We start from the raw sequence: 23,993 nt of genomic DNA, 5'->3' as shown, positions 1-23,993 counted from the left end.
AAGAGATCCAATCATCTTTTCTCTCCCAGGATTGAGAAAGCCAGAGATGCCACAACCCTAGGAAGAAATCTGTGTAGGAAGGTCAAAGGCAGGTCAATAGATCAAAGGATAGACAGAGGCTGCTGCTATGGTTAGAGGGGGGAAAAAATAGAATATTCTCATTTTTTTTTTCTATTCCCCACTTTTTTCCTCTGATTCATTTTATCAGTGGTGGTTCACTTTAAAAGAAAAGTAGACAAACACTAAAATAAAATAAAAGATTAGTAGACATTTATTGGTGAAGTTACTAACTTTAATGTAACAAATTCTAAAAAAAAAAAATAATAATAAAAGGAAGTTCTTTCCTTTAGAAATAAGATGACAGAGCAATTCAGGCATATAATTAATACATAAAAAGTCTGGCCCTGACTGATTTGGCTCAGTGGATAGAGCATCGGCCTGCAGACTGGAGGGTCCCAGGTTAGATTCCATTCAAGGGCATGTGCCTTGATTGTAGGCACATCCCTGGTGGGGATGGCAGGAGGCAGCTGATCGATGTTTCTCTCTCAGTGATGTTTCTAATTCTCTATATCTCTCCCTTCCTCTCTGTAAAAAAATCAATAAAATATATATTGGAGAAACCAAGATGGCGGCATAGGTTAACCCTGGAGATAGCTGCCTCGAACAACCACTTCAAAAAAACAACTAAAAGATGGAATGGACATCATCCAGAACCACAGGAAGGCTGGCTGAGTGGAAATTCTACAACTAGGAGGAAAGAGAATATCATACCCAGACTCAGAGGAAGCGCGGTGCTGAAGTGAAATACTAAGGTGCGGAGTGCACCTGGAGCGGGCTGGAGGCGGAGGGCGCGGTTGTTGTTTTCAATCAGGAGGGAGTTTCAGACTCTGAGCTCCAGATCCGGGCGAGTCTCTAGGGACCCAGACTCAAAAAGGAGAAGCGGGACTGTCTGGCTTCAGTCAGAAATCGAAGGCAGCTTTCTCTCTGAGGTTTGCAGCGGTTGCTGGGACTCTGTGAGGCAGAGCCCCTAGGGACGGAACTGAGAGCAGCCATAACTGCTCGCTCCTGCCCGCCCTGTAGATCCCCGGGGACCCACCCCGCCCAATCCCTGCGCAGAGCCATTTGCCAGATAGCCTCAGACAAACGCTAGATTAGCACCACCCTAGAGATCCAGCACAGAAGCTCTCCCACTGCAGACACAGCGGACTCTCATAGCCAGTTAGCCTGGAGGTCAAATCACCCCTGGTATTGCCGACAACAATCAAGACTTAACTACAACAAGACTGCGCACAAAGACCACTAGGGGGTGCACCAAGAAAGCATAAAAAATGCGGAGACAAAGAAACAGGACAAAACTGTCAATGGAGGATATTGAGTTCAGAACCACACTTTTAAGGTCTCTTAAGAACTGTCTAGAAGCCGCCGATAAATGTAGTGAGATCCTCAAGAAATCTAATGAGACCCTCGATGTTATGCTAAAGAACCAACTAGAAATTAAGCATACACGGACTGAAATAATGAATACTATACAGACTCCCAACAGCAGACCAGAGGAGCGCAAGAATCAAGGCAAAGATTTGAAATGCGAGGAAGCAAAAAACACCCAACCAGAAAAGCAAAATGAAAAAAGTATCCCAAAATACAAAGATAGTGTAAGGAGCCTCTGGGACAGCTTCAAGCGTACCAACATCAGAATTATAAGGGTGCCAGAAGATGAGAGAGAGCAAGATACTGAAAACCTATTTGAAGAAATAATGACAGAAAACTGCCCCACCTGGTGAAAGAAATAGACTTACAGGTCCAGGAAGCACAGAGAACCCCAAACAAAAGGAATCCAAAGAGGACCACACCAAGACACATCATAATTAAAATGCCAAGAGCAAAGGACAAAGAGAGAATCTTAAAAGCAGCAAGAGAAAGAAACTCACTTACCTACAAGGGAATACCCATACGACTGTCAGCTGATTTCTCAACAGAAACTTTGCAGGCCAGAAGGGAATGGCAAGAAATATTCAAAGTGATGAATACCAAGAACCTACAACCAAGATTGCTTTATCCAGCAAAACTATCATTCAGAACTGAAGGTCAGATAAAGAGCTTCACAGATAAGGAAAAGCTAAAGGAGTTCATCACCACCAAACCAGTATTATATGAAATGCTGAAAGGTATCCTTTAAGAAGAGGAAGAAGGAGAAAAAGGTAAAGATACAAATTATGAACAACAAACATGCATCTATCAACAAGTGAATCTAAGAATCAAGTGAATAAATAATCTGGTGATCATAATAGAATCAGGGACATAGAAAGGGAATGGACTGACTATTCTTGGGGGGGAAAGGGGTGTGGGTGATGCGGGAAGAGACTGGACAAAAAAAGTGGACCTATGGATGAGGACAGTGGGTGGGGAGTGAGGGCGGAGGGTGGGGCAGGAACTAGGAGGAGGGGAGTTATGGGGGGGAAAAAGAGGAACAAATGTAATAATCTGAACAATAAAGATTTAATTAAAAATAAATAAATAAATAAAATATATATTGGACGTGGAGGGAAACACACTCAACAAAATAATTGTCCAGGTCACATTAGCAGTTCAATGAGTTATCCAAAGTCATGATTAGTTTATTTGTTACTTATAGGACTGAATGTTCTTGAGCATCTCCAGGAAGGCCTGCAGGGATGGTGCCTCCACATTCTGGAAGGTGTTCTGGACTCTGCGATACACCATGAAGTATTGCATATACAGGCAGATGAACCCGAAGTGGTTCTCATCGAACAGGATGAAGACTCCAGGGAAGCCCCTGAGGTTGTCGAAGCCATCTGAGGTAAGAGTGCCCATGCCATAGAAACACATCCTGTAAGTTCGAGGGTAGTTCTGGGCTCTTGAGTAGACGCCCACAGGCAGAACAAATGGAACAGGCTGCTCCTCCAAAGCTGCAGCCCCCGACTCCCTGACGCTGGGCTGGGCACGGCTCTGCCATCCATGACCCTCGCTTTCCTCAGTCCTGTCTTCTTGCTGCTGCTGCTGCTGCTGCTGCTCCCGGATCACCTGCTTGTCAATCTTCCTGACCACGCGCGAGAGCTCCCTGAAGTTGCGGAAGAACTCGCCACCTGGCAGCTGGATGCGGCGCATGAGGTGGATCTCTAACCTCTCGATGGAGTTGCCCATGATCTGGGTGACGCTGGCATACTTCCCATGGAAGCTGAGCATGACAATCGTTAGGCCGTAGATATCGCAGTTGCCTTGGAAGAGGCCTGGCCTGATGAGGTCGTCCGGGTGGTGCGGCGGGAGGTAGAGGCGTTTGGAGGTCAGGCAGTCATAGTGATGTCTGTCCTTTTGCACCAGTCCCGGCCTCCGTTCTCTCCTAAGCCACCTTGGTAAATAGGTTGGGCGGTCTGTCCTCTTGCACTGCATGGTGAACCTGTCCTTCCAAATCTGCACGTGGCGGTGGTGGGCCCTGCTGAGGCGGCCTGCCATGCACTCCACCACGGCTGATTTCCTCTCTGTCAGGCGAATTCTGAACGAGCGCTGGAAACGTATTGGGCCAGGCACATGGGTGTTAAGGCCAGGACTACACATCCAGCCAGTAATGCATACACCATCCACCACGACATTCAGCAGTCCTCTATTTCCTCTATAGTCATTATCTAGCTGCCACAATCCCAATATGTGTCTGTATGGGTGGAACAGCTTCAAATAGACTTCTCGATAAGACATACCGATCATCTCCAGGTTCTGCAAGTCTTCAGGAACGCCAAACTCTTTGCGGCAGCACCGTCTCCAGATGCTGTCGGTGTGCAGGATGCAGTGGAATTTGGTGCAGACCTGGGCCAGGCTGAGCAGATCGGTGCCAGGGAGCTGGGCGAAGATCTCCACCAGCATCTCCACTGGCAGGTCCTGCAGAGAGCAGTGCAGGGGCGGTGGGGGCCGCATGGGGCTCTGGATTCCTCCACTCCCCCAACAGCACCCGGCTGCCCTGTCAGCCTCGAGGTTATTTTGTGCAGGGGCCAGGGCCGGGGCAGGCTTGCCCTCAGCCGCTGCCATCTCAGCTGGTCCTTGGCTCTGCTGAGGACATCGACATCCCTGCAAAGAGCTCAAGCCGCAGATGCAAGCGCACTCCTCCATACCTCTACCTGTAACAGCCACCACAGTGTGGGCTGCTGCTCCTCAGCTGGCTTTAAGCTGGGTCTAGCCACCCCCCTCAGGACCTAGCCACGCCCCCTCAGACAGGAGCCAATTGTAGGACTTTAAACCCATACTTATTAACAGTCCCCTCCCTTTCCCAGTGCCCCCTCCCTGTACTCCCACCCTAAGCCCAGGCAGTAACTAATCTGATTTCTGTATGGATATGCCTCCAGAGATATGCCTATGGGTGAGGACGGGGGGGAGGTGGGGGGGATGATGGGGGGGGAGACGACATTTCACATAACTGCAGTCATAATATCTGGTGTTTTGTGACTGGCTTCTTTCACTTAGCATAACATTTTAAAGTTTTAAGTATGCTATATTCTAGTGTATGGGTATACCACATTTTGTTTACCCACTCATCAGTTGATGAGTATATGGGTGGTTTCCGGTTTGAGGCTCTTATGAATAACGCCGCTATGAACATTGTGTACAAGTTTTTTTTGTGTGAACATGTTTCCATTTCTTTTGGGTATCTACATAGAAGTGGAACTTCTGGGTCATCTGGTAACTCTATGCTTAGCATGTTGAGGAACTGCCAAGAACATTTTCCAACGTGGCCTCACTATTTCACATTTCCAAAAGCAATGTACGATGGGCCCAACTTGTAAACATTCTCATGAATGCTTTTTTAAAAAATATATTTTATTGATTTTTTAAAGAGAGGAAGGGAGAGAGATAGAGAGTTAGAAACATCGATGAGAGAGAAACATCGATCAGCTGCCTCCTGCACATCTCCTACTGGGGATGTGCCCTCAACCAAGCTACATGCCCTTGGCCAGAATCGAACCTGGGACCCTTCAGTCTGCAGGTCGACTCTCTATCCACTGGGCCAAACCAGTTTCAGCATGAATGCTTTTTATAAAAAAAATATATTATAGCCATCCTAGTGAGTGTTGAGTGGTATTTTATTATAGTTTAGAGCAGAGTTACTGACTGTAGGTTGACTTGACCTTGAACTCCATAAGGGAGATCTATTCTATGCTCAGCCTTCACCCAGCCTCTGCCAAATCTCTCAGGCCCCTGGTAGGAATGGGCTCCTACACATGAGCAAGGATGGACTCGAGTTCTTCACTTTCACTTGACCTCAGTTCTTCACTTTCAAGTGACTAACCTTCCTAGTTCCTTGGGTGAATGAATGCCCTCAAAAAAAAGTTCACAGGATCTGCCCAGTACGAACATAATTTTTCTATGGGCTGAGACTGGCCCTGCCCATTCAGACAGGCTTCCATTCTCATGTTGAGAGCAGCTAGATCCCATCTCTCCATTTTTCTGTATTCCTACCAGAGAATCACTCTCAACTTTGGAGGGTCCTTTTAGTGCCCTGGGAGGAATTTGATCTGCCTTTTGTCAGGAATAGACATTTAGGGTGGTTTATATGATAGAAGGGTGTAAATTCCACCTAACACAGACACTGACTTCGATCATTTAAACACTAAAATTTCTCAACCCCTCCTTTGAAGAATATCCCTATATTATTATTGGTATGTAACTGGGTAATGGGTGTAAAGACTCGTCTTTTAGGATCCTGTATTGATGGGATTTTGAGGGACGGTCTCCAAGGGTACATGTGTATCTGGTGGGTCAAGGAGAACCTTGGAATGTGAGTGCAGCTGGTGTTTGGCACTAGGAGGGCTTGATTGGCTAGTGTAGAGATCCAAACATCTTTTCTGTCCCAGGATTGAGAGAGCCAGAGATGCCACTGCCCTAGGAGGAAATCTGTGTAGGAAGGTCATAGGCAGGTCAATAGATCAAGGATAGACAGAGACTGCTGCTATGGTTAGAGGGGAAAAAAAATAGAATATTCTCATTCTTTTTATTCTATTCCCCATTTTTTCCTCTCATTCATTTTATCAGTGGTGGTTCACTTGAAAAGAAAACTCGACAAACACTAAAATAAAATAAAAGACTAGTAGACATTTATTGGTGCAGTTATTAACTTTATTGTAACAAATTCTAAAAAAAGAAAGTTGCTTTCCTTTAGAAATAAGATGACAGAGCAATTCAGGCACATAATTAATACATAAAAAGTCTGGCCCTGACCAATTTGGCTCAGTGGAAAGAGCGTCGGCCTTCGGACTGGAGGGTCCCAGGTTAGATTCAGGTCAAGGGCATGTGTCTTGATTGTAGGCACATCCCCGGTGGGAGGTGTGCAGGAGGCAGCTGATCGATGTTTCTCTCTCATCGATGTTTCTAACTCTCTCTCTCCCTTCCTCTCTGTAAAAAAATCAATAAAATATATATTGGACGTGGAGGGAAACACACTCAACAAAATGATTGTCCAGGTCACATTAGCAGTTCATTGAGTTATCCAAAGTCATGATCAGTTTATTTGTTAGTTTTAGTACTGAATGTTCTTGAGCATGTCCAGGAAGGCCTGCGGGGATGGTGCCTCCACATTCTGGAAGGTGTTGTGGACTCTGCAGTACAGCATGAAGTATTGCATATACAGGCAGATGAACCCGAAGTGGTTCTCATCGAACAGGATGAAGACTCCAGGGAAGCCCCTGGGGTAGGTGAAGCCATCTGAGGTAACAGTGTCCACGCCATAGAAACACATCCTGCAGGTTCGAGGGTAGTTCCGGGCTCTTGAGTACACGCCCACAGGCAGAACAAACGGAACAGGCTGCTCCTCCAAAACTGCAGCCCCCAACTCCCTGACGCTGGGCTGGGCACGGCTCTGCCATCCATGACCCTCGCTTTCCTCAGTCCTGTCTTCTTGCTGCTGCTGCTGCTGCTGCTGCTCCCGGATCACCTGCTTGTCAATCTTCCTGACCACGCGCGAGAGCTCCCTGAAGTTGCGGAAGAACTCGCCACCTGGCAGCTGGATGCGGCGCATGAGGTGGATCTCTAACCTCTCGATGGAGTTGCCCATGATCTGGGTGACGCTGGCATACTTCCCATGGAAGCTGAGCATGACAATCGTTAGGCCGTAGATATCGCAGTTGCCTTGGAAGAGGCCTGGCCTGATGAGGTCGTCCGGGTGGTGCGGCGGGAGGTAGAGGCGTCTCGAGGTCAGGCAGTCATAGTGATGTCTGTCCTTTTGCACCAGTCCCGGCCTCCGTTCTCTCCTTAGCCACCTTGGTAAATAGGTTGGGCGGTCTGTCCTCTTGCACTGCATGGTGAACCTGTCCTTCCAAATCTGCAAGTGGCGGTGGTGGGCCCTGCTGAGGCGGCCTGCCATGCACTCCACCACGGCTGTTTTCCTCTCTGTCAGGCGAATTCTGAACGAGCGCTGGAAACGTATTGGGCCAGGCACATGGGTGTTAAGGCCAGGACTATACATCCAGCCAGTAATGCATACACCATCCACCACGACATTCAGCAGTCCTCTATTTCCTCTATAGTCACTATCTAGCTGCCACAATCCCAATATGTGTCTGTATGGGTGGAACAGCTTCAAATAGACTTCTCGATAAGACATACCGATCATCTCCAGGTTCTGCAAGTCTTCAGGAACGCCAAACTCTTTGCGGCAGCGCTGTCTCCAGATGCTGTCGGTGTGCAGGATGCGGTGGAATTTGGTGCAGACCTGGGCCAGGCTGAGCAGATCGGTGCCAGGGAGCTGGGCGAAGATCTCCACCAGCATCTCCACTGGCAGGTCCTGCAGAGAGCAGTGCAGGGGCGGTGGGGGCCGCATGGGGCTCTGGATTCCTCCACTCCCCCAACAGCACCCGGCTGCCCTGTCAGCCTCGAGGTTATTTTGTGCAGGGGCCAGGGCCGGGGCAGGCTTCCCCTCAGCCGCTGCCATCTCAGCTGGGCTTTGGCTCTGCTGAGAACATCGACATCCCTGCAAAGAGCTCAAGCCGCAGATGCAAGCGCACTCCTCCATGCTTCCACCTGTAACAGCCACCACAGTGTGGGCTGCTGCTCCTCAGCTGGCTTTAAGCTGGGTCTAGCCACTCCCCTCATGTCTAGCCACGCCCCCTCAGAGAGGAGCCAGTTGTAGGACTTTAAACCCATACTTATTAACAGTAGCCTCCCTTTCCCAGTGCCCCCTCTCTGTCCTCTCTCCCTAGCCCCAGGCAGTCACTAATCTGATTTCTGTATGGATATGCTCCAGGGATATGCCAATGCGGAGGGCGGGGGTTGCGGGGGTGGGGGGGGGGGGTCTGGCATTTCACATAAATGCAGTCATAATATCTGGTCTTTTGTGACTGGCTTCTTTCACTTAGCATAACATTTTAAAGTTTTATGTATGCTATATTCTAGTGTATGGATATACCACATTTTGTTTACCCATTCATCAGTTGATGAGTATATGGGTTGTTTCCAGTTTGTGGCTTTTATGAATAACGCCGCTATGAACATTGTGTACAAGTTTTTTTCGTGTGAACATGTTTCCATTTCTTTTGGGTATGTACCTAGAAGTGGAACTTCTGAGTCATCTGGTAACTCTTTGCTTAGCATGTTGAGGAACTGCCAAAAACGTTTTCCAACGTGTCCCCACTATTTCACATTTCCAAAAGCAATGTACGATGGGTCCAATTTTTAAACATTCTCATGAATGCTTTTTAAAAAAAATCTATTAGAGCCATCCTAGTGAGTCTTGAGTGGTATTCTCTGGAGAACCCTGGCTAATATAGTGTGTTATTTTCTTATAATCATTTTTGTTTTAAGGGGGTAAATTCTGTCTATTCAGACATATAAAGTTGCAAGAAGTAAAGTGCAATTTTTGCCACTTCCAGATGTTTGCTATTTATTTTTATTTTTATACATATATGTATTTTTATTTGTATGGTTTCAGAAGTATACGTATAGATTTACACTATACTATAACATGCTTTTCCCTCCACAACATATTATAAAATTCTTTTGTGTATGTATATATAAAACTAATTAATTTTTTCACTTTCTAAAAAGTTTAATTTAAGCATTGGCCAGTATTGCTCAGTAGATAGTGCACCAAAAGTCTGTGATTCAATCCCCAGCCCTGAGGCATGTGTGGGAGGCAACCAGTCTCTCTCTCTCTCTCTCTCTCTCTCTCTCTCTCTCTCTCTCATCTCTCCCTATCTCTCTCACCCTACCTCTATCCTCCCTTCCACTCTCTAAAAACCAATAAAATGTATCCTCAGGTAAGGATTAACAAAAAAAAGTTATATATGAGCAACCAAACAACCAGATGACCAGATGACCAGCTGATAGCTATGACACACACTGACCACCAGGGGGCAGATGCTCAATGCAGGACCTGCCCCCTGGTAGTCAGTGTACTCCCACAGCCAACCTCCCGTAATCCCTCTCCCCCGACCCCCAACCGACTGGCCATAATTGGCAGCCAGGCCAAGGGATCCCACCCACGCACGAGTGCATGCACTGGGCCTCTAGTTTAATTATAATATGTATACAGAAAATTGCATATGTCACAGCTAGATGAAGGTCACAAAGCAACCCTCCCACTGGAACCAGAAAATTATTGAAATAATTGAAAATTACTACAGTATTCTGTTTCTGATCAAGATATAGAAAATTAGCAGAGCTCTAGAAGCCCCACTTCCCCAAGCTCTTTGAAATCTAAGTCCTCTGTTTTAGAACTTTAAAGTCTTTGGTGTCAGATTTCATTTGCTCAATTTCATCCTTGTGAAATTCATTCATATTATTATGTACCAATGTAGAACATTCTCTTCACTGTTTTAGTATTCCTTTGTGTAATTGTACTATATTTATACAATCTACTGTTAGTGGATATTTGGGTAGGTTTCAGTTTGAAAATAATAGTAACTGTACTACTACAATTACATGTGTGCATCTCTGAGACAAGCATACATATATACTTTTATATTTTTTGGACTATAATTACTAGATCTTGGAATATTCATTTGTTCAGCTTTAGTAGATAATTCCAAACTGTTTTTCAAAATATTTATAAAAATGAATCATCCCAACAGTAGAGTTGTTTTACCTTCTCTTCAACACTTTGTTTGTTCTGGCTCCTTTATTTGACATTTTCCCATGGGCTTTTGATAGAATTATTTTGCTTTTACCTGCTGGCTAATAAGATTGAGCACTATTTCCCATGTTGATTACCATTTCATTATTTTTTTGTTTGTTTTATAAGCCTGAACATATCTCTTGACCAATTTTAAAAACTTAAGGTCATCTGTCTTTTATTGATTTGTAATAGTGCTTTATATAGTTTGTACATTGGACCTATGTTGGATGTATATATTCAGATATTTTCATCCACTCTATATCTTGCCTTTTCACTTTAAAGTGTGTGTGTGTGTACATATGCATGTTTTTGTGTTTCATAGACTACTTTTAAGAATAATTTTAGGTTTATAGAAAAATTGAGTGCCAGAGTCCATTTATGGTCTTCACTAATTGAGTATAGACAGAGACCCCCAAAAGTTAGTAACCTTTGAAGTCCTAGCAAAGGTCAGGACTGTGCACCACCCAGTTAATCTAGATAATGGTAGCTGAAGCAACCTCCCTACCTTTATTCATGTAAATAGCTGAAGCAACCTCCCTACCTTTAATCATGATAGTATCTGTGTGCCATTGAAACCTCCTTACCCTAGGGCTACCCCAGACAAACCTCCTTACCCTAGGGCTACCCCAGATCAAATAAAAGGTTGGAGCGGCCTGAGCATAGGTGGAAGTTTCTCTCCTTGAGTTGGACTTGCCCGCCTGGCTCCCCAACATTTCCAAATTGTCTCTTGTCTCTTTTCTCTCTCATTTGTGTGCGGCTCCTCTTTCAGATCCCAAACCCTAATCCACGCAGGACATGGAGGGAAACACTCAACAACTGAGAAGATAGTACAGAGAGTTCCCGTATATCCTGACCCAGTTTCCCCTATTATAAATATCTTATGTTGGTGTAGGCATTTTTTACATTAATAACCCATATTGATACATTATTATTAACTCAAGGTTAAAGTTTATTTATATCACATTAGTTTTATTTAATGACCTGTTTTTGATTCATCCCTTCTAATAACACTATGCTGCATTTAGTGGTCATATTTCTTTAGGCTCCTCTTAACTATTGATTATTAGTTTCTCAGACATCACTAAGGAAGGTGGCAGTGGTCTCACTACTGTGAATGCTGGTGAGGGTCTTTACCCTCCATTGTGCCTCTTCTGACACCACCCCCAGTGAGGAGAGAGCAGCACCTCCTTACTGCTGGGTATTGGGGTAAGTCCAGGCTCCTCAGTGGTCTCCATTGATGCTGCAGGAGGAGGTGGGGGGATGGAAGTGCTGACTTCCCACTTTCCCACTTGACCTTTTTGAGGCCACTGTTGTGATGTCTGGTAACAACCTGAAAAGACGAAAAGTCCAGACTCCCCAATTGGCCTCTGCTGGAATGGATAGAGATGGGACCACAGTTGAAGTGAGAGAGAGAGAAAGAAAGAGAGAGAGAGAGAGAGAGAGAGAGAGAGAGAGAGAGAGAGAGAGTTGGCTTCTTCACTGGAATAGAGTGGTTAACGCCTGAAATGCTTCTGACCTGCAAGGCTGTCTATTTCCTGATATCTTTGCTAGAGAGACCTAACTTTTGTTGGGCCTTGGTTTGTCTGAGCTTGCTGGCATTGTGGAGATAAAGGAAACAAAACGAAAATCCATGAGACACACTACTATGTGGTTCCTTGTGTCCTGAAGCCCCTAGCCAGCCTGTCTTCTTATCACCTTTTAAAATCATTTTATACTTGTTTCATGTATGATGTACACATGGTACTTACACTAAATGGAAATAATAGGGAAAATATGTCTATTGAATTACTCAAAAGGGAAAGTCCAATGTGCTCATATATTTTGAAATTACATTTTTTAAAGATTTTATTATTTATGTTTCCTGTTATCTCTTTTATTTTATTTTGAAGAGGCCTGTTTTTTAAAAAGAATGCGAATAACTTGTTTTCTGAAGGAAATGCAACCACTTTATATCACATTCTCACCTTGGAGACTATAGGATTTCAAGAAAAAAAAGGCCAAAACCGGTTTGGCTCAGTGGATAGAGCGTAGGCTTGCAGACTGAAAGGTCCCAGGTTCGATTCCGGTCAAGGGCATGTACCTGGGTTGCGGGCACATCCCCAGTAGGAGATGTGCAGGAAGCAGCTGATCAATGTTTCTCTCTCATTGATGTTTCTAACTCTCTATCTCTCTCCCTTCCTCTCTGTAAAAAATCAATAAAATATATTTTAAAAAAAAAAGAAAAAAAAGGAGTAATTTTAACAAATATATGTTGTTATTTATCCATCTGTAGCAGTTTAATAAATCTAAGGAAAGAATTCCCACAGACCTGAGTCAGCTGAGATGCCAAAGAGTTTTTATTAATTTTGTCTGTTCCAAAACACTTCCTATTTGCTTATGAAGATTTCACATATTTATTAATTTGATCTCACTCTTCTTCAAATGTAAAACTTTTGCCTAGTTTTCTATAGCAGCATTATTTAAACTCATTTAATAATGGAATTTTGGCTTACTTTATACATATTCAAGCAAGGCATATATTTCTGTCTCATAACATGAGAAGCTATTGACAAAATTTATATTTTCACAATTTGAAATCCTTAGATAAAAAACAGTAAAATTAAATCATCTTTTAGATCTATTAAAATAAATATTTTTGTTACTGTCTTTTAACATTACAGATTTTACTTAACAATATCTTGGATGTGGTCTAAACTCAAAGGATTGTTAATTTTTATTTCTGCATCTTAAGGACTTCAGTCATGTTGGTAAATTGTGTTGTCTTTTCAGTAATACTTTATTTGAAGTTATTTTATTCTATAAAACAGGTTTTTAAAATATTTTAAACACAAACTATGTGACAATTCCATATGTGAGCCTTCAGCAAGTGATTGGGTGTAACACTATGTGAAATATAAACCCATTTGGATGAACAGTTTTTCTCAAATGCTATAGTAATTTTCTAAAAGACCAAAATAGCTCAGCTGGCATGGCTCAGCGGTTGAGCATAGACCTATGAGTCAGAAGATAGCAGTTTGATTCTTGGTCTGGGCACATGCCTGGGTTGTGAGCTCGATCCTCAGTAGAGGCCATGCAGAAGGCACCTAATCAATGCTCATCATCATTGATGTTTCTATCTCTGTTTCCCTCTCCCTTCCTCTCGAAATTGATTATATATATATGATAGATATAGATACAGATACAGACATAGACATAGACATAGACATGATATGATATATATAGATATAGATATAGATTTAAATTTAAAAAGAACAAAATATATTACAACACATATATACAAGTTTTATGTAATTAAACATTTACTAAGGTAGGTAGGGACAATATGATAGCTATAACTATTTAAATGTAAATGAATAAAACTCTTACACAGTTGGGAGAACAGTGGTTGTTTTACAAATCATGTACCTCTTCTACAGACATACAATTTTAGGTACCACCCTTATGTAACTGAGTGTAGCTATTTGAATCTAATGTGAATGAAAGTGGTGTGGGCGAGTTCCAGTGTGTGCCTTTCTCCATTCTCTTTTTCTTTCCCATGTGCACAGTGATGATAACTCAGCAGTCTTATCAGTCATTCACTGGTGATGGCAGAACTATATATAGTCTTCCCAGCCCTTCCACTTCTGAGTGAAACATATCACTCTTTGCCTTGTCCACATTGTAGGAAAACCATTTTGGAATGTCACATCAGAGGAAAGTAAACATTTGAGTTTGAAAAATTATGTTCTATTTGTTAGAGCAGACCAGTCTAATAGAATACATTTAATTTAAAAAACATTGGATTCTAAATTAATACAGAGGATCATTATTTATATATAAATACTTTTTTTAGTTTTTTAGTTTTTATGTTGCTATTGTTAACCAATGAAGAGGTTATGTTGCTATTGTTAACTAATAAAGAACCAGAAGCATTTATATGAGCAAAAGGATTGCAATCTGAGAGACACAGACTCAGGTAGCAATACAAACTCTGCTCTGGAGAGAACAAAAAAAGGCAGGGTTTACAAAGGCAAAAACCACAAAATGTAATTATTGCATGCTAATGAAGGGTCCTGGGTAGGTCAGCAGAAGTTGATAAGCTGCAATATGCAAACCAGGAAGGAGAAAACTACAAGGAAGAAAGTGAAGTCCACAGGGGTTCAGACTGAAGTAGTTCCAGGATATTTATTGCTTGGCCTTGAGTTGAGTTTAGCAACAGTTTTAGCAACTCGGTGGCAACTCTGAGAATTAGCTACAACATATGCACAGGCCCCCACTTTCCATAGCCTCCTGACGCTTTTTTAAGAGACTATCTTAGCAATACTTATTCCATTTTATTTTCTCCATGAACACTGTTTATACTAATACAACTACAAAAAGCGAGAATTCTTTTGTATTTACCACAATGTGATATAATAATGCCTTTCATCTATGCGACTTTATGAATTTTGCTTAAAATGGTAGATGATTTTGAGAGATAATAATAAGTCATATATATATATATATACATATATATATATATATATATATATATATATATATATATATATGTTCCTGGGCATGTTAAATGATTTTTTTTTTTTTACTTAGTAAGATTTTGTAATTTTAATTTTTTTTCCCCACATTTAACAGAATGGGTATACAGGTATTATACTTTTATAAACACAAATATAAACAAAACAATTTTTTAAATATTTTTTATTGATTTCAGAGAGGAAGGAAGAGGGAGAGAGAGAGAGATAGAAATATCAATGGTGAGAAAGAATCATTGATCAGCTGCTTCCTGCACACCCCCACTGGGGATCAAGCTGGCAACCCAGGCATGTTCCCTGACTGGGAATGCAGCTGGGCTAAGCAAAAAATTTTTTTTTTAATTAGAGACCACCATGAAGAGAAACTATTGTATTTGCATCTATATATTTGTTGATGTCCTCCAGCCAAAGACAAGTATGTAGGGCAACTATGGGATTGCTCACTATTACAAAATGTAGTATAGAATTTGTGAAGTAATTTGGGGGTTAAATATAGCAGATTGTGCTCAGGGGATTGAATGCTTTCAGAAACCTGGGATGATTTCATATTTGGATATCTACACAATTTCTATTTGGAAGAGGAGAGTAATAAAGTAGAGTTAAAGCAGCAATTTTAAAAGATGCAGCAGTCACATATGTTACTAGGAAATCAGTGTTTAACCATTATTTTAACTTATACAATGTTATGTGCTTAGACATCATTAAGTTATGTTTTCCGTTATTTTTCCTTCATGATCACAAATGGCTTTGCCTGGTGTCTGTGTTTTGTGCAAGTTTTTATGTCCAACAGGAGATATCAGAGCTTAGTTGTGAGTGTCAGGTCAACTTCTTGAAACACCAGGTCTTCCCTGTCGGTGCTGAGACACCCACCTACTGTCAAGGGTTATCTTTCTTCCTTAGTCCCTGTTTTTGTCCAAGGGGAGATGAAGCAGGAGGTTAGAGTATTATCCTCACTTGTTGCCAAGATTTTGCTAACCAGGAAGTTGTTGACAGCACCTTGCTTGTACTTTGAATACAGTTAGTCTTTGCTATTCATTTTGGTGCCTTTGAAATGAAAGTAACATTTGTGAGACTGAGCAGGATACTTTGGGCAACTGCATCAAAATGGTTATTAGTCTTTGTGATAGGTATTAAGATAAGGCCTGAATAACCAAACATAGATAATAGAATCTGTCCTAAATCCACCTGTGCCATTTGTAAAGCTCCAATAAGGAGGGGTTTTTATTGTTTTTTTTTTTTTCTAGCCAAGTCACAGGCTATTCTATGTGACCTGAAGAATTTCTATATGTGCAGCAAGAAGTGTTTCCCCCTTGGCTAGACAAACAGAATCAAAGGTTATGAATTTGTTCATATCGACTTGGGCTAGTAAGTTTAAGTTTAAACTACTTTATTGGGCTTCTAGACCAGAAGTTATGTTCTTATTAGAAGGACACATACATTAGGAACTATCCAATACCTTATGCTATCCTATACCTTATGAAGGCATAATCACTTATTAATTCTTTAATGTGCAAAGATTTTTTGAATGGCAAACAGTTTCTGCAAAACAGACTGGAATGTCTCTAAAGAGAATAAGCTAACTATTGTAGCAAAAATAAAAACTCAGTATTACTCTCATTCCTGGTGGTGGGGTACATTTTGCTGGTTGTAATTGTTTAGCACAAATATCTGCTGATTTGAGTTCAAAGTTCAATATTAACACGATTGGAGTTTGGAATTAATTATCTGAGGGCATCTTAAGTATCAGAAGATAACTTTAAAAGATGTTTATCTCCTGCAATACTTTAACATCTATAAAGTTGTTTTTTGGTCAGCAGGGTTAGGTAGAGGGTTACATATCCATCAACCAGTTACATTCACAGCAAACACAGAAGATTGCAGTGTTTAAAAGTAAAAAGATGAAAGTAAGTAAGAGCACATTGAGAAAACTTTTTGTTAATTAAAGAGCATGCCAAAATATGCATGTCATAATATGCAAGATTAATGATAGAATAAAAAGAAAAAATAGGCTGCTGAAGAATTAGAAAATTAATCTTGTTCTCTCATCTTGTTCAAAAGCTGTCCACTTTGCAATCATTAACCAATTCTGCTATCTTAGATAAAAGCAGTCCACTTCTGTAGTAGTTTCTGGTGGACTTCTAACAAATTTGAAGTTTCCTAACAGCATTGATATGTAGTTGTCATGAAAAAGTTATGTATGTCTTTTAAGCTGGAAATCAAAACTCAAAGGATAAACACTGTGGCTTTTGCTGTTGCATCAGTTGTTAATAATAACTGATAAGGGTCTTTTCCATTGTATTCAAGGTCAGTTTTTCTTGACATACTTTGCAGAAGACAAAATCTCCCTGTTTTAGATCATACAAAAGCAATTTAGGTGACAGTTTTGGATATGAAATTTGAATATATTTCTACTAAAGCTGGAGGTGGCATGTGGGGCTCTGGCAGTATCCTATGTAATAAAAGTGTAGTATGCAAATTGTCCCCTCGACCAGGAGTTGTCCAGGAGTTCGACCAGTGGGCGGGGCCACCCTGGGGAAGGGAAGGAGGCCCTGGCTGGCAGCAGTGGTGGCAGGTGGCTGGGTGAAGAGAGGGAGTACCTGGCTAGCAGCTGCTAGGGACCCTACCAGTGCATGGATTTTGTGCACTGGTCTTCTGGTTTAGTCACATTAGCAAGTAATAGATTAGAATAAAAAAATTCTCAAATTTGGGGGACAACCTATTATTAACTCAGGAAAACTTATGGGACCTAGATGTAGTTGATCTTATTACCATCAGGATACAGGCAATAATTTGGGACTTACTAGTATAAGTGTGAAGGGGAGACAGCACTATTTCACAGAAGGAAAGACAGCTAATGGAGAAGTGGTATTTCCTGTCAGTGTAAGAGTCTATAGAGTAGAATAGCATTGGGAGAGCATAAAATAAAAAGAGCTGAAGCTTTCACTAGTTTTGTTGCTACTGCCTTTATACAAGGTGGATATACTTTGGCTTTTGGATTTAATGATAGATTGAAATAAATAATAGCTCAGTGATGATCCCCAAGATATAAAGTCAAAGGCCTTAATAGTGTATGTGCAAAAATTTTATGAACAAAAATGGAAAAGTATTTTGTGAATCTAAAATCTTGGAAACCAGTCTATTGGTAGACTTAATTTATCAGTATAAATTTAATTATAACTTTTGCACTTGAAAATTAACTATTTTTGCTCTGTAGAAGACACTGTCAAAAGAATGAGAAGAGAATGAGAAAATACTTGCAAAAGACACATCTGGTAAAAGACTGTTATCCAAAATATACAAAGAATTCTTTAAAATTAACAATACTAAGATGAGCCAAAGTCTGAACAAAAACTTCACAAAAGACATACAGATGGGGAAAAAATATGAAAAAAATGCCCCAAATCATGCAATCAGGGAAATGCAAGTTAAAACAACAATGACATACCACTACATAATTATTAGAATGGCCAAAATCTGGAATATTGCTAATACCAAATGTTTTTGAGGAGTGGAGCAACAGGAATTCTCATTCTTTATTGGTAAGAATACAAAATGTTACTGCCACTTTGGAAGACAGTTCAACAGATTCATACAAAACTAAATCTACTTTTATAAGATGACCCAGCAAATGTAATCCTTGGCATTTGATCAAAGGAGTTGAAAACTTTTCCCATGCAAAAACTTGCACAAGGATGGTTACAGTATCTTATTCATAATTACCAAATTGGAAGCAACCAAGATATCCTTCAGTAGGTGAATGGATAAGCAAAGTGATACATCCAGGAAATGAAATTAAAATCGTCAGTGCCAAAGAAAAAAAAGCAATCAAGCAATGAAAAGACACGGAGAAATCTTAAATATCGATTCCTAAGTTAAAAAAGTCAATCTGAAAAATCTTACTTACTGTATGATTCAAAAAATATGACATTCTTAAAAAAAGCAAAACTATGGAGGAAGTATAAAGATCAGTGGTTGCCAGGGGTTGGTGAGGGATGAAGGAAGAATAGACAGAACACAGATAATTTGGGGCACAATGAATATACTTTTTATTATACCATAATGTGGGGCATATGTCAATATCATTCTCATTTATCCAAGCACATAGAATATACAACAGGGAGTCAACACTAATTTCAACTATGGAGTGTAGGTGATTAAGATGTGTCAGTGTAGGTTCATCAATTGTAACAAATGAACCACTCTGGTGGGGGATGTCGCTAATGGGAAAGGCTAATGCTTGTGTGGGAGAACAGTATACAGAGGAAATCTCTGTACAAAAGCATTAACATATATTTAGGTTAATATATTTACATTTATATTATATATTTAGGTTAATATATTTACATTTATATTAATACTAGAGGCCCAGTGCATGAAATTTGTGCATGGGTAGGGTCCCTAACAGCTGCCGGCTGCCAGCCAGGGTCTTCCTTCATTCTGTGCTGCCCCCTGGTGATCAGTGTACATCATAGTGAGCGATCGAACTCCAGGTCGGTTGAATTTCCAAGGGGATACTTTGCATATTAGACTTTTATGTATAGAGATAATTTGGAAGTAATTATAATTTTGAGATTTCTAGACAAATCAAATTATTCTTTATCTTATGAAAGGAATAGGAAATTGTTGTGTTATCTAATGAACATTTTAGGATGACATAGGCACAAAATATGTCTTATTCAGAATTTGGGGTCTGAATTTGAGAAAGGTAAAGTTGAGATTTTTAGACAAGACAAGATACAGAGTATATATTTAGAGAACAAAGTATTTATAGACATCAGCACAGGATTATTTGTCTTCATCTGGGGTAGGGCGGGCTTTAGCAGAAGTTTGGCAAAACCTCTAACTCTCTCAAAAACCACAAGATATATACTTGCAGTTGGATGAAATTGGGATTATTGCATCATTGAAAAGGGGGAGACTGCATGCAATGGGGAACCATAAGCTTTCCCAGAAAGAGACTTTATGGGACTTGTGCTTATTTTCATTAGTATTCACAGAAATGGGGTTTGTTACATATTGGATGCTGTTGAGTAATGGAGCTAGTTCCAAATTTTAATCAAAAGTTGGATGAAAGGCAGTAGCTATTATGTTAAAGGGGCAGCATCCACTCACATTAGCCGTTTTGATAGTTTTTTCTGTTCTGGACAATGTTCTGTGTTCTTCATGGGGAACACAGAAGTCCCACTCTCTGGGTAATGTTGCTAGAGCCTTGCTCCATTGTGGTCTCAGTTGCTTCTCTGATATTAGTGTTCTAGAGTTCTGTGAAAGTTCTTAAGTTCATCAGGAGAACACATGCATTATTTGTGATTACCAGCTGCTAGATGTCAGAGACTGCTATTTTCTTTCTTCGGCATTGCATTCTAATTTTTTAATTTTCAGTAAACCATCATCCATCTTTTTTGAAGAACTTTATTAGCTGTACCTAATAATAATTTTCTACATGTAGTTGTAAGATTGTCAGTGACATACTAGATTGCAATGGGACTACAATATTCTTGTGACAGGTTGTGGGAACATATAGAATCTTAGAAAGCAGACATACTGATGGCCTATTTATAACAATTACAGATGAAGGAGCCTCCTTTAATTAAAGCTTTTGGCAACAATGAGGTTAAAATTCAGATGACGATTGTTATTAAAATTCAAAGTGTCACACAGCTTCTTCATCAATGTATATATATTCATTTTTTTCTAGTTAAATTATTGTGCATGGAGAACATATAGAGAAATATAATGCCATTCTTTTTTAAAAAAGAGATCACGTGTATATCTGTCCTAAATTTTCTTTATATGACGGCCACTATTTTGGGAGCGTCTCATAGGTTGTTGTTTTTTTTCATATGAAGTGTTGTGTGGGCTTATTCTCTAAATATTAAGGCAGTTCATTCCTTTAATTCAAAATTTACTTAGGGGTACTGTTAACGTAAAAAAAAAACCATTGAAAACTGTAAAGAATTTTTGTGAGTTTATTTGAACCAAACTGTCGACATATGCCAGGAAGCAGAACCTCAAGGAATTGAGATAGTGCTCCGGAGAATGGCAGGGTTACATTTGTATTTATACATTCCAATCAAAGGAGGGACATAGGTGGGTTACATGAAATTCATTGGTGACAGATTAAGGAGGAGGGATAAAGCAAAGTAGGGAAGCCCCTGGGATTGGATAAAAAGTAAAATGATGGACACATACTAAGGTGGGTGCAGGATCAATTAACATGATAATGAAGGAATTTGTGGTATCTGTCCTGGGGCCCAGCACATTTGGTTGTGCCCCAGGGCCTCCAGATAAAGGGAAGTCACAAATTACCCAGACATTTCAAGGACATGTTATCATAGATGCAAAAAGACAGATAGGCTCAATTAAGGTAAAGGTTGACCTTGTCAGTGAAGATACTGGCCCAGGACGTACCTGCCCACCATAACTGCTTTTAGTCAAAGTTTAATTTCAGACCATCCTTTGTGGTGACTTTAGGTCTCCGAGTTTGCAAGACTGCCATGCAGGCCTCCCCTGAGCTTGTCAGGTCAGCATGTGGCCCCTTTCGTCCACAGTACTTTTATAAAATGTCCAAGTGTATAGTATTTTGTGTATGTGTTTAAACTTTTGTGCTTTCAAATCACTGCTCTATGACCTATAAATTAGCACACTACTGCATGTCTTAAAACTCAGCATTGGTTATAATCTTCTGCAAACAGATTTCTATTCTTTTTTACCACAAAAATCTTTGTGTTAGTGGCATAGTTCCTTAGAGAACATTGGGTAATTGACCTTTTTAAATTTCAGGCTCAGGAATATCTTTCTTTAAAATTTAAATTGTCTCCAGTAGTAGAACTTGAAGAGACCTTAAAGTTCACCTAATTTTCATATTTCCTTTCCTAGATGGGTTTGATTTCATTTTACAAGGTCACATGGCTAATGAATGCTGAGTAAGGATCAGAATTCAGGTCTCATGATTTCCAGAATACATTCTTTTCTGTACATTTCTCTTCAAATCTCCAAGTTTTTTTTGTGTGTTTATCTATGTGTGTAAGGGGGTTATAGGGTACCTAGTTGTGTGTTAACGTAAAAACCATTGAAAGCTCTAAAGAATTTTTGTGAGTTTATTTGAGCCAAACTGTTGACATATGCCAGGAAGCAGAACCTCAACAAATTGAGATAATGGCGGGGTTACATTTGTATTTATACATTTACAATCAAAGGAGGGATGTAGGTGGGTTACATGAAATTCATTGGTAATAGAGCAGAGAGACGGGAGAAAGCAAAGCGGGGAAACCCCTGGGATTGGATAAAAAGTAAAATGATGGACACATACTTAGGTGGGTGCAGGAACAATTAACATGATAATGAAGGAATTTGTGGTATCTGTCCTGGCGCCCAGCACACCTGGTTGTGCCCTAAGGGCTCCAGAAAAAGGGAAGTTACAAGTTACCCAGACATTTCAAGGGTATGTTATCATAGATGCAAAAAGACAGATAGGCTTAGTTAAGGTAAAGGTTGACCTTGTCAGTGAAGATACTGCCCTAAGACATAACTGCCCACCATACTGCTTTTACTTAAAGTTTAATTTCAGACCATCTTTTGTGGTGACTTTAGGTCTCTGAGTTTGCAAGACTGCCATGCACGCCTCCCCGAGCTTGTCAGGTCAGCATGTGGCCCCTTTCGTCCACATGTGTTTGTGTGTATTTGTGTGTGCTTTCAGAAATATATAGACTTTAATTCAGGCCAGTGTCCATTCCATAATATTCCTATCTTTCTGCCTGTTCTTCATTCTCTAGCAACTCTCTATCCAACCTTCTTTCCACCTGGCAGTTGGATGGAATGCCTTAAAATGCCAACCAGATCTTACCATTCCCAGCCTCAAATCCTATATGTAAAATCTAGAATCTTGATGCCGGAACCGGTTTGGCTCAGTGGATAGAGCGTCGGCCTGCGGACTGAAGGGTCCCGGGTTCGGTTCCGGTCAAGGGCCTGTACCTGGGTTGCGGGCACATCCCCAGTGGGGGACGTGCAGGAGGCAGCTGATCGATGTTTCTCTCCCATCGATGTTTCTAACTCTCTATCTCTCTCCCTTCCTCTCTGTAAAAAATCAATAAAATATATTTAAAAAAAAAAAAATCTAGAATCTTGAATGTGATCTTCAGGATTCTGCTATGCCTGGTCTTGCCCTGCTCTGCGGCCACCCCTCCTTCTCATTCCGCCACTATTTTCCGGCTCACTAGCCTTCTTTCAATCATCAACACCACCAAGCTATTTTCTGCCCTATCCTGTAATGCTCTTCTCCACCACCATTTTTTATTTAGTTGACTACTTTTCCAGTCATTCATTTGTTTATTCATGTGTCAAATACATATTGAATACCAGTTCTTTGCCTCACCTAGACACTGGGGATACTTTGGTGAATGAAATTAGTAAAAATCTCTGCTATTTCCTCATTGACCTTCACTGAGTGTTACTGAACATCTAACTCCATGTGGCTTCCATGTGGCTTTACCTGTATGAAAGGAGCAGGTAGCAAAATGTCTATCTTTTTCTTATTTCAATTATTTTCACATTTGTGGGAGAAATATTATACTTTATTTTCCTTTTCCCCTACTTTTAGACATTTTACAAAGTCTTAAAGATAATTTATCAAAGGTTATTTCTAATTTAGATACTTATGCTTGGCAAAAGTTCAAATAGCATTGAGATTTTTGGCAAAATAATGTGTTTTGAGTGAACATAAGAAATTTGGACACTCAATTAGAATTAGGTATTTTTTCCTTTTATTAAAATAAATGTCAGTATACCCCTATAGTTAGAAGTGAAGAATATAAATTTTCTCTCATAGGTTTATTACCACATAACAATAAAACCAAATTTCTATGTAAACTATTATTAAAGTAGACTTTATTTATTATTAGGTCCGGATAAAATTCCACTTTGTTAGCCCGATGAAATTATAGGTGCTGTATCAGTCAGGGTTCTCCAGAGAAACAGATTCAATAATCAATAAGAGAGCTCTCTCTCTATCTCTAAATTATATATATACATATACATATATAATGAAAATATACTATGTGTTTATGTATATATACATATATTATAATATAATCTATATTATAAAATATGTATAATGTATGTTTATATATGTGTATATATGCATATAAACATATATTACATATACATATAAATGTTTTGTTCTAAACTTTTTCTTTCTTACATTTTTTTACAAGACATGAAAATACATATCTTTTATGTTGGCATAAAAATGATAAACTAAACCACTTTAACTTAAAATAGCATTGTCCCTTTCCTTTAAAAATCAAACATTTTAAAAGATAAACATGAATATAATATCATTTATCAAAAATATTATAGTCTATATTTTCATAAAC

At 40.2% G+C, this 23,993-nt stretch overlaps 1 protein-coding gene across 1 annotated transcript; it reads right to left on the bottom strand.

The window, feature by feature from the left end:
* Positions 1-6,520: 6,520 nt before the first annotated feature.
* On the bottom strand, positions 6,521-8,011 carry LOC118675778 (F-box only protein 31-like). The gene has a single exon (XM_036348574.1). It carries the CDS (start codon positions 8,009-8,011, stop codon positions 6,521-6,523), a length of 1,491 nt encoding a protein of 496 aa, XP_036204467.1.
* Between the last annotated feature and the right edge of the window lie 15,982 nt (positions 8,012-23,993).

This window comes from Myotis myotis, unplaced genomic scaffold (genome assembly GCF_014108235.1).
Source record: "Myotis myotis isolate mMyoMyo1 unplaced genomic scaffold, mMyoMyo1.p scaffold_m19_p_2, whole genome shotgun sequence".
In the NCBI taxonomy this organism is placed as follows: Eukaryota; Metazoa; Chordata; class Mammalia; order Chiroptera; family Vespertilionidae; genus Myotis; species Myotis myotis.
This window is presented reverse-complemented; position numbering and strand designations above follow the sequence as displayed.

Bases quoted from the DNA above. Each gene is read 5' to 3' on its own strand.
- LOC118675778 (XM_036348574.1), bottom strand. From the start codon at position 8,011: ATGGAGGAGTGCGCTTGCATCTGCGGCTTGAGCTCTTTGCAGGGATGT.